The sequence below is a fragment of the Amblyomma americanum genome, chromosome 4 (genome assembly GCF_052857255.1).
Source record: "Amblyomma americanum isolate KBUSLIRL-KWMA chromosome 4, ASM5285725v1, whole genome shotgun sequence".
Taxonomy (NCBI): Eukaryota; Metazoa; Arthropoda; class Arachnida; order Ixodida; family Ixodidae; genus Amblyomma; species Amblyomma americanum.
The window spans coordinates 113696623-113707257 of record NC_135500.1 but is presented as its reverse complement, the minus strand read 5'-3'; the positions used below and the strand labels follow the sequence as shown (position 1 = coordinate 113707257).

Here is a 10635-nt window from a genome sequence, read left to right as displayed (position 1 = left end):
AGGAAACAGGAAAAATCGCATGGGGAGAAGTCAGGCGAGTATGGCGGATGGGGAAGTACAGTAATGCTGTGCTTGACGAGAAATTTTGTCATGCTGAGGGCAGTGTGCGGCCTTGCGTTATCGTGTAGAAGGCTCCATTGTCCAGATGCCCATAAGTCAGGGCGACGGCGTCGCAGTGCATCACGCATGTGTTGGAGCACGCGGATATAAAACTCTTGATTCACCGTCTGCCCTTGTGGGACGAACTCATGGTGTATGACACCTCTGGCATCGAAAAAAACTGTCAGCATCGTCTTTGTTTTGGTCATCTGTCGCCGCACCTTTCTCGACGCCAAGAGCTTGTGTACCGCCATTCGGCGCTCTGCCTCTTTGTTTGAGGATCGTATTGAAAACACCATGCTTCGTCTTCAGCAATGATGCTGTCGAAGAATGCATCATCATTCTCTGCCTCGGAGAGCAAATCAGCGCTCACTGATGGCCGCGTGTCCTTCTGGTCCTGAGTGAGGGAGTGCGGCACAAGTCTGGCATTCAGCTTTCGTTTCCCCAAGTTCTCACGCAAAATTTGGTGGCATGTTGTCTTACTAATGTCGAGAGCATCTGATAGCGCGCGGACTGTAATGGTGCGGTCTTGCTGTACGATTTCCTTGATCCGAGCCATGTTGTTTTCATTCCGTGAGGTTGAAGGGTGCCCTGCTTTGTGTCGTCTTCCACCGACGTTCTCCCCGAAACGAACCTCTTGTGCCGCTCGAAAACTTGCGCCCGCGATAATGTCTCGTTACTGTAAGCGTCACGAAGGAGCTCATACGTCTGTGTGGCTGTCTTGCCAAGCTTCACACAGAATATTATGTTTACACGCTGTTCGAGGTGGACGTCCATCTGTCCACATTCACTCACAGTAGAATGCGCAGACGACTAGTGACAACGTATTTTTCTACATGTAGTGTCATCTAGCGGCTGCCACAGCAATTAACATAAATAGCTCAGGTTATCCTGAAAAGATGGCGCTGCATACACCTCCTTCACCCCGCGACGTCACGAAGATGCGGTGGCGCTGATGTCAGCAGCGACTTTCGCATAGTAGGCAAAACAGGTTCCGCTTGCCCGTGCCTACCGCAGCTGCCGCAGCTACCGGCGGCTGCTTCACGCCTGTGCAGTGCAGAAGCAGCATGTATTGACCAGCTGCGTCACTGCTGGATCCGCGTAGTAGCATAAAAATATTAAATTAGCCTCGATAGGTTTCTCGCGCATAAATTCCGCATTCGGAAACTGGCTAACTGGCATTGGGCCACGGTAGTAAAGCGCGAAGTATGGGAGTCGATAGGCACTGCCACTCAATGCACTTAATAGCATGAAAGTTACTGCGTTCATTCACCTGAACTTCAGGATAGTAGGCTGATAATTGCTCAAGGAAAATAAAGACATATGCAGCTGCCCACGCACTTATCACCTTGAGCCGGAGTGCACGGGGCGCCGACAGGTTCACTCGCCCCCAAGGAATGCGTTTTTTTTGTTAATAGCACACCATGTTTTAATGCGCGTTTTATGACATTTTATGTTTACTTGAAACTGTTTCTTGATATGACGATGTAATTATTTCATTCGAGTAGAAAGAAGTCTGGTAAGTTGTGTCAATCTTGCGCGGTCGCGTTGGTGTGCTTAGAATAGCGTACCTTAAATGTGCTAAACGCCATATGCTTTTTCATTGCATCATGCATGTGTCATGTTTCATGAGGTAGTACATGATCGCGAAGCTTGTTCGGAAAGAAGCAGCCGCAGGCGTGCTACTAACAGACACGTGGCGAGATTGAGAGGGGACGCGGCAAAAAGTGTTTTCGTTATTCATGCATGCGATATGTAACTAAACTTGGTGCAAATATGAAATTCCTACGCTAGTTTCAGTAATTCCTTTTATTTATAGCTATACCTGGTGCAGTTCTGGGTAATTATAATTAACACCGTCGTCAAGTCCCCCCAAGATCTCATATAATTAAGTAGATAGTGCGCAGTTTTTTTACGCCAGCATGTACATAAAGCCCTGTTCTGTACGATGACGCGATTAGTTCTTTTCTATATGATCAGTACTTATGCATGCATAGTTACATGAAAACGTTTCTTACAAGAAATAACTAACACAGTACTGCACGTGTAGGGAAAAAAATCGAGAGATTCATTACGCTCCTCAACGTCTCGGGAATAGTTTGCGACAAATGGAATCATTTGATTTTCATGCTAATTACGAAGGTGAGTGATGCAGTCGCAGAAAATGTGAGAGGTCACAAAACGAACCTTAAAGTTTATTCCCTCGTTTATGGCATCTTCGCTTTCGCTTCGGTCAAAGAAATGCGGCACTGAAATCAAAGAAATTACCTCACAATTTTTGACGACCACACTTCTAAAAAGCGTAATTTATAAATTTGTACTCAATATTTTGCTATAATTTTTTGTCACGAAACTAGACTTCAGGGCTAGGAAAGAAAATAATTCTAGAAATCAAGAAATTTTCACCAAATCGACCAGCTTAAAGGGACACTGAGGAGAACCCTATCGAAATTTTTTTGTTAGCAATATCTGATATTTCGGCATTTCATGGCTTTGTTGACGCTTGTCCGGGAGCGAAAGATGCATTTATTTCAAAGAAATTTGGATTGAAAGTTGAAAAATTTTTTCCCGCCGCTCCGATTCAAACTCGAGAACTCTTATGACCACACGGAGAACTCTTATTACGACACAGAACGGAGTGACGGGAAACGTGACGTAAACGGAGACTCCGTGATTTCTGGTAAGTAGCGGTGCGGTCTAGCAGCTGCCGAAATGAAAGCTACCGGCGCCGCACGTTGAAGGCATCTATCGGGGGTCTCCACTGTCGCTTCGTTTACGTTTGCACCGGCGTCTTGCCAGCGTTACGATGGATCCCGTTCCCGAACCCGACGACGTAGTTCTCGCAAAAACTCTGGCCTGCATTTCAGCGACCTGAGCACCACAGAGCGTGCGATGCTTTTGAGGGAGCACGGTTATGTTAGGCGCCGGCGGGTGGTTTCCCCCTTCCTGAGAGAGCAGCCGTTGCGAACTAAATATCGTAACCCCAGTGCGGAGAATCGCGAGGGGTCAGGGCAAGGTCGGCGCCTTACGCCCATCAGAGGCTGGCCGGGTCTTTGGGGCCAACGGACTGTGATTCCTTGAATGGCGCGGTTGTACGGCGCAGCAGGCGGCGTCGAGGTCTCCCACGGTTGCAAGGGCCAAGTTATTTATTTTTTTGCCACAAAAAACAAATGGCTGCTCGAGGGCGGTCGCGGTTTAAGTCGGCGGCTTGAAACCAAAGCCGGCGCACGACGCTTCAACGGCTTCCGCTAGATCCAACGGGTCCACTGGATCTGGCTCTCTCGCCAACTTGCATGTACCTTCAGGTATGTACTGTGAATGGATTAAAATAGCCGAGCTCGAAAAGAACAGCTCCGCCCAACTGCCGCAGCTATTGAATATAACGCGCACCTCGCCGCGGAGCCAAATCAGTCTGGCCGGGCCGACGGCGGCTGGCGCACTCAGCGCGAAATAGATACATGCTCCAATCTCCCCCCGCCAGTGCGGTCAGAGTGTACCGAAGCCGCCGAACGCGTCGGCGGTCAAGCGCAGTGTGAGGGTATCGCTTTGACCGATGTGACTTCGCCTCGCCGCAGCATGAACGCGCCTTAAGAGAGCCTGCGCTTAACCGCTAACCAACGTATTCAGCGGCGGCATCCATGGTAGCCACTGAAACCCCCCGCCCACTCACTGAATAAAAGAAAAGAAGTCCGGAGCCGAGGTTCGGTTTGGAATCGAACCAGGGCCTTCGGCGTTTGAGGCGAAAACGCTACCGCTCCGCCACGACGACGCAACAGAGCTAGGCCATCAGCAGTTTTTCTGAACAGCCTTGTACCTTGTCTCCCGTCCCTAATAAACGATTTCCGTTAAGTAGTTTGAAGTTGACTGGTACAGCCAGGAATGTTTCGCCGGGCAAGCGTGCGAATACACAAGTGCTGCCTTGTACGATCACCGACCATCGTGCCATCATAGCTTTTCATCGACCGTGGCGGTCATCCGACAAGCCTTAACAGGCTCCTTCAAAGGTTAACTAGCACTTGAAGCGGCACTTGGAGTTCCTCTGCTGTTCGGCGCTTGTAAATCGAAGCGCGTCAAAAACAAAACCACGGGGCACACAAAGCTCATAGACGCGAAGCGCCATAACAAATCGAACTCTCCTGGCCGCCTGTGGCGCCGCCAAGAATCCGTTTTCTTTGCTTCCAACATTCAGGTTATCTTTTGCCTGCCTTCCTTGTGTGATAAAAGTGCACTATTGGTTTTAAAACAAAACTTACTTCAATATTGATCTGCGCAACCTACCTTTGTCAGCCTCAGAGATTCGCGAAACCAAGTAGGATGGAAAATTCCTCCAAGGTGGCGTCTCTTGTCCTATGGCGTCACCACGCTTGTACTTGCGAGATCGGCCTGTGGTGGCGATACCTGTATTTTGGTTCTTGCTATTTTCTACCTTACAAGAGCTTTGTTTTCAGTAAGAGCGGCGTTTTTGTGATCAGGAGCTGGTATTCTATCGATACAAGCCAACTTCAATTTCTCCTCAGTGTCCCTTTAACAAGAGGACAAGTCGGCCTGGCTGGTGCGTGGTCATGCGGCTAAAAACAGCGCTAAGCGAGACAGGAGATCAGGGACACGACGCTGTCCCTACTTCTCCCACAGCGCGACACGTACGTATGTCAGCAGACGATGACCGCATGTCTGCTCCGACGAAACAAGGCCAGCACTTCCCCTCACTATTGTCCCGAAGTAAAATCATTCCGGCTAGTGCAGAGTGTCAAAACTTGTTTTATTCAATGCCTAGCGCATAAATAAACGGCAGGAACGCTTTCTACATGTTTACTACTAACCATATATACAATACAGTGGCAAACTATTCCTCTTTATAGGCCACACGTGGCCAACGCGAGCTCGTGTACTTCAACAAATTACTAAGTTGGAAGCATCGACCATTGCTATGATTCGCAGAAACTGGAAACGCGCCTACAAGCCTTGAAAACCCGCGCTCAACACCTATCCGCGATGCCACTCTCCGACCTTTTGCCTACCACGAGCTCGCTAGCGACTGCAGCGCCACCTCGTTTGTTTACAAACATGCAGGCGGTCTATATATGCTCCCGCAGGGAGCAGAGTTGCGCGCCTGTTTTCCCCGCGCCGCTCGCAACACTATTCGCTGAGCGGCAATCACGTGATCACGCTGACGTATTTTGTCCCAAACAGTGTGTGCTGATGCCAAACACATGAGCCGGAGGGGGACAGCCGCTCCCATCTTGAGCACACTCTCCTTTGTTATCCGACTGAGGGGTTATTGTGAAGCCCCCACTTGGAGGAGGATGGGGCCGGAGGTTCCCCATCTTGAGCCCAGTCTGCTTCGTTATCCGACTGAGGGGGTATTATGAAGCCCCCCGCAGGGATGAGGAGGGTTGCTTCTAAACGGCCTTCTCGTGAGGCTCCTGCCATACGAGAAGCAGCTTTCCAGCAGAGGGATACAGTGGCCGCAGCTGGCAAGGGACAGCGTTAATTGGAAAGACATGGGACAGGCCTTCACCCTGCAGTGGTCGTAGTCAGGCTGATGATGATGAAACTAAAAGAGAGAGAGAGAGAGAATCTTTTATTATGAGAATAGGTTGTATGGAGGCCGCTTAGGGTGGAACTCTTAGTCCAGGGACTATAATACTACAACATAATACAACTAGTAATGCTCTAAGTATAATAAAATAAAGACGAATAATACTGCAACGGTAAGATAAAAACCAATGTAAAAATAAAACAAATAATAGTGTAACAAAAATAAAGTCTGCCGTATAGCTGTACCAGTTTTGTAGCGGAAGCTACATTGGCCATGAACTCGCAGTTTCGCCTTGCTCGCATTCCCACCGTGGTCCCACCGCATCACGTGACCAACCATGTGACTGGTCCCGTGACCAACCACGTGACAGCAACTAGCCAGACAACCGGACTAACCTGGACTTGCAGTCAAGATTAACAAAGGCTAACCAAGCTATGCCTTAGCTTTCGCTACGTATATCCTGGCATAGCCGAGCTAAGCCACTGCCAGTTTGTTTTTTCAACGCATGGCCGGAGGCGTGATGATGATGATGTCCTCAGGCTTAATGGCACATCCCCATAGCGGGGAATTGGCCAGGGTGCATTGCTGATACAAACGCACTCATGGGCAAGGAGTGGAGTAATTGAATAATTTTGTGACCTATAGATGCGAATTTGGATTAAAAATGGAGATGAAAATAAATAAAAACAGAAATTAAAAAGCAGTGAATCCAGAGTCTAGTAGAGGAATCTACCTGATGCAATTATATATCCGTGAATAAAATCGCACACTGGTTTCAAGGCATATCCCTTGGCGCTTGCCTCAAAGGAGAGGAGGATCGGAATAGCTAGAGGTAGCCCCAGTCGAGCGAGGGGGGTCTCCAAGTATGTTCTACGGAGAGAAGTAATTCTCCGGCAAAAGAGAAAAAAGTGATCTATTGACTCAATTTCGCCACATGACTCACAGAGGTTGGTCAGCGTAGCGATAACCCTGATCGACATAAATAAAGATTTAGTCGCGGTATTCTGCAGCGCACGAGGGTCATGGATAGCTCAAATTGTCTTGAACTGCCCATCCGCAGACTCCAAGAAAATGCCAGGTGTTGAAAATCCGCTGCAGCACGGAGAGGCTCATGGCTCAAGTAATGGAGACACTGGAACCGTTGGAAGCGTGCTACAGTAGACAGCTTTGTGTTGTGTTCTGTTGGGTTTTATGGCACACAGACGGCTAAGGCCATCATGCGCCAAACGCAAAGTAGACAGTATTAGGGACGAACGGGACAATAGGTCCACCAAGGGCGGACTGGGCTAAAAAATCAGCCCTATCATTATAATAGAAGCAATGCCACAGTTCCCAGGGACCCAACGAAAGCGTACTTCAGTAATAGGTGGTGGAATAAAAAATCATAAGAGTATTTCTCGATTTTTCCAGCCCTATCAAGACGGAAAGGCTGTCTGAAAGTATAATAACTTGATAGATGCTGCAGGGAATCCGTATTAAGGCCAACTGAATGGCCAAAAACTCGGCGACAAAAACAGGGGTATAGTTAGGGGCCCGAAATGAATACCTCCAACAGGGGCGTGGCTCACCGCGTGTCCAACATCTTCCTCTTCTCGAAGGCGAGCATCGGGTAAAGCACGCCCTGACTTGCGTGTCGTCTTCATCAACTGGCTTGGGGAAAATAACTGTGCAGTGAAATATTTTAGCCCAGTCCTCTGTGAGGTCGTTGTACGAAAGGTGGAAGCTAAATCTCGGCACGTAACACTACTAAATAAAACGCACATCGCGCAATCTAAGACGCAATTATGGCATGATCGTAGCAGCACGCGCGAAGACAACTAAGAGCGTAGCCGCACTCGGCTCCCAGTCGGCAGCAGGTGGAACTGACCTGCGCCGTTGCCGCCGTAGCCGCCGTTCTTCATGTGAATCGCAACGTGAAAAAGGGAAGCGAAGGCTGTCGCGCCGGAAAATTGTCCATGGCTGCAATGACGATGCACCGTTTACTGCAGGCCGGCCTGTTGATTATGTTCTTCACCAAGCAACAATTTACCGCCGCGTTACTGAACGAACCCATCAACCTGAAGAGGTACCCGGAGCCTAGCCGCGGCGGCGATCCATCAGTTGCTCAACCCTTGTTCAGGAGTCCCAGCCGGTGGAGGCTCGACGCCGGTGAGAGTAACGTCGAGGCGCTCCGCAAACCAGCCGCTGTTGGGCAGGATGTCGCGCCCTTCGTCGCGTCACCAGTCCTCCAGAACCTGTCCTCAGTCCAGGCTGAACAGAGAGAAGCAGCGGTGAGCAACGGTAAATCGCAGCGCCGAAAGCCCGGCCGGCCCTTCATTATAAGGGATGAAGACGAGGACAGTAGCGACAGCAAGGTTGCCGAGTCTACCGCACCGCAGAAGATAGCGGACGACAGCTTCCTGGATGAAGTCATCAAGAGCATCGTGGCGAGCAAGCGCGGAAAAGGCGTTGCGGCCAGATCCGCCGTCGTGCCCGATCTCGGCCAGGTTGCTGAGGCGGCGGCGGCGGCGGCGGCATCGGGGACCAAGAGGTTCAACGTGAGTAGCGCCGAAAAGGTGGTCGGCGAGAACCACCCCATGGAGTTAGGCAAGGTCAAGGTCCGTCCGCCGCACGTCGTGCTCTCGAACAACGACACTCTGCTGCTCGAGTGCTTCGTCGGCTACAACACCCACGCCTCGGTCTCGTGGACGCTCAACGACCGTGTGCTGCTCGAAGTGGACGAGTCCAAGGTGCAGACGATCGACTACAAGGGCGTCAAGGTCATGGTCTCCTCCATCTTGATCCGCAACGTGCTCAAGCTGCCCACCTTCAAGGAGATCTACGTGTTCAAGTGCATCTACCTCTTCGACGACGAGATGCAGACAGCCCAGAGCGTGGTGCACGCGCGAGTCACCGACGACTGCCAGACGGACCAGGACTGCGCGCCCAGGAACGCGCGATGCGTCAACAGCCGCTGCTCGTGCTCCAACACCCAGTACCCGGTGAAGCTGCAGTCGGTGCACACCACCTGCCGCGTCGAGGCCTTCCTGGAGACTGAGTGCCTCTACGACGAGCAGTGCGAGAGCGTCGAGCCCAAGAGCGAGTGCACGGTGCACCACTGGTGCGCCTGCATCCACGGCTACGCCAGGGATGCCTGGAGCAACTGCCTGCCCAAGAACTCCGGCCTCAAGACCCGGTGCAACTCGGACCGCGACTGCGCAGACCTGGGCGCCAGTTGCGTGCTCAGCCACTGCTCCTGCCTGGGGGACACGGACGAGCGCGGCGGCAAGTGCGTTGCCAGGACCAGGTCTTCGAACGAGCTGCTCCGCAGGAGTCTGGTGGCCAAGGTCACGCAGAGCGTGGCGTCCCCTCAGCACGCCGCGTTCGCGCTGTCGTCCACATTGACGGCCACTGCGCTGCACTGTCTTCTCGTGAGGCTGCTCACTCCGGACTAGTAGCCCGTATAAACGCATGCCGAAGGGCCTGTCAACGTCATTCAATAATGAGCGCGGTGTATGCTGGAAGAAAGGTGGCCTTTGTTGTGCTTTTAGCAGGCGAGTGTGGCTATACCGTTGTTTCATACAGGGATGCTTTGTAGTGTGTCTCTTTGGAGGCGTTCCGACGTACTTTACGTGGAATGTTTTCCACGCCTTTGATAGAAAGCGGCCATCAGCCTCTCGAAGTGAGGCATTTCTTAGCAGTCCGACAATTATCTGCCACGCGTGTGAGCGTGCAGATAACGTGTCATCTTGTTGTAGAGCTGTTCGCCAATGGGCATACTGCACTGTACGAATACTTTGCGTGTCCTACTGCTGGAAGCTGTAGCCAAGCCGATGACGTACCTTGTATGATTATATATTGGTAACCACCTAGGCGCAGCCAATGCCCCAACACAATCATGTGCGCACCACTTCCTGTCGAAAGCGTTGGCGCATTCGCCTATGCCCTCTCCGTGCCTGTCCTCCTGAAGGAAAGATAAGCGGTGTTGAAGCACTCTTCCAGTTCCTGCACAAAGCGAGGTAGAGGAGAAAAAACATTTATTGAAACCGCAAGAGAAAATTGCTCTTCAGCTTGGCAGGTAGCTTCCTCATTCCAGGACTCCACTAGTCTCGGCCTCCCGGTGAACTTGCTGAACAAAAGCTTCATGACTAGCCAGGGTGTCGCCAGTCAGCTGTAGCTCACACCGCCAGAAGCTCGTTGCGAACCTGCTACCAAATTTAAGACACGGGTAATATAACCCTCATCAAGGCTGCTTCTCGCCGATAGCAAGTTAACTCTGATGGCAAAACTGTTCTGGCCGCACCATGACAGCAAAATGTCCAACATTTTAAAGCTTTTTGTTGCAGAAAATCGGGCGTCGTCGTCGGCGTTGTGAGCGAAATATCCCCAGAGAAGCAACCTAGGTGGGCCACTCAGGTCACGTGACAACATGCCCACCGGACTGCAAGCAAACCGACCATCGTGACAGGTGGCAGTTAAAATAATTATTCATCGCGAGAGGTTACTCGGGAAGAGCAACCAGGTTGGCACAAGCTCCACCGGTGGCGACACCTGCCGTCACAAAGCAGTGGCGCTTCGCTGAACCGCCCGCACCACTGCGCCAGGAGTGGTGTGAGGACTCTCAGGGATTTATTTATTTGTTGTAGCGAGAGCTACACTACGCCACCTCTTCGACCCTTCAGCGTGGCACCACTCGAGCTCCGTGGCGGCGCCGTTGGTCACGTGGTTTGTCACGTGGTGCGGAGCAGCTACTAATGCCTGCGGCGCGGCGCTCAACAGCAGCAACAGCTGTTCGCATGCGCCGTGTCAAGCGGGACGAAGATAAAAAGAAACGTCCAGCGAAACGGAGCGGCGAAAGACTGACTTTGCAATTCGACTGTGCAAGTTACACTCGGCCAGATGTAGCTATCGCGTCACTACAGTTTTAACCAGAGCTAAACCACAGCCATTGTTTATTTGTTTATTTATTTATTTTCAAAAATCAATGCCCCTGTGAAGGGGTTTTACATGAGGGCTGG

The 10635-nt window shown here is 51.2% G+C and overlaps 1 protein-coding gene across 1 annotated transcript; it reads left to right on the top strand.

Moving 5' to 3' along the window:
• The first annotated feature begins 7454 nt into the window (after positions 1-7454).
• On the top strand, positions 7455-9477 carry LOC144130313 (uncharacterized). The gene has a single exon (XM_077664259.1). The coding sequence runs from the start codon at positions 7594-7596 to the stop codon at positions 9070-9072; it is 1479 nt and encodes a 492-aa protein (XP_077520385.1). The 5' UTR covers positions 7455-7593; the 3' UTR covers positions 9073-9477.
• Positions 9478-10635: the final 1158 nt, after the last annotated feature.

Bases quoted from the DNA above. Each gene is read 5' to 3' on its own strand.
- LOC144130313 (XM_077664259.1), top strand. From the start codon at position 7,594: ATGGCTGCAATGACGATGCACCGTTTACTGCAGGCCGGCCTGTTGATT.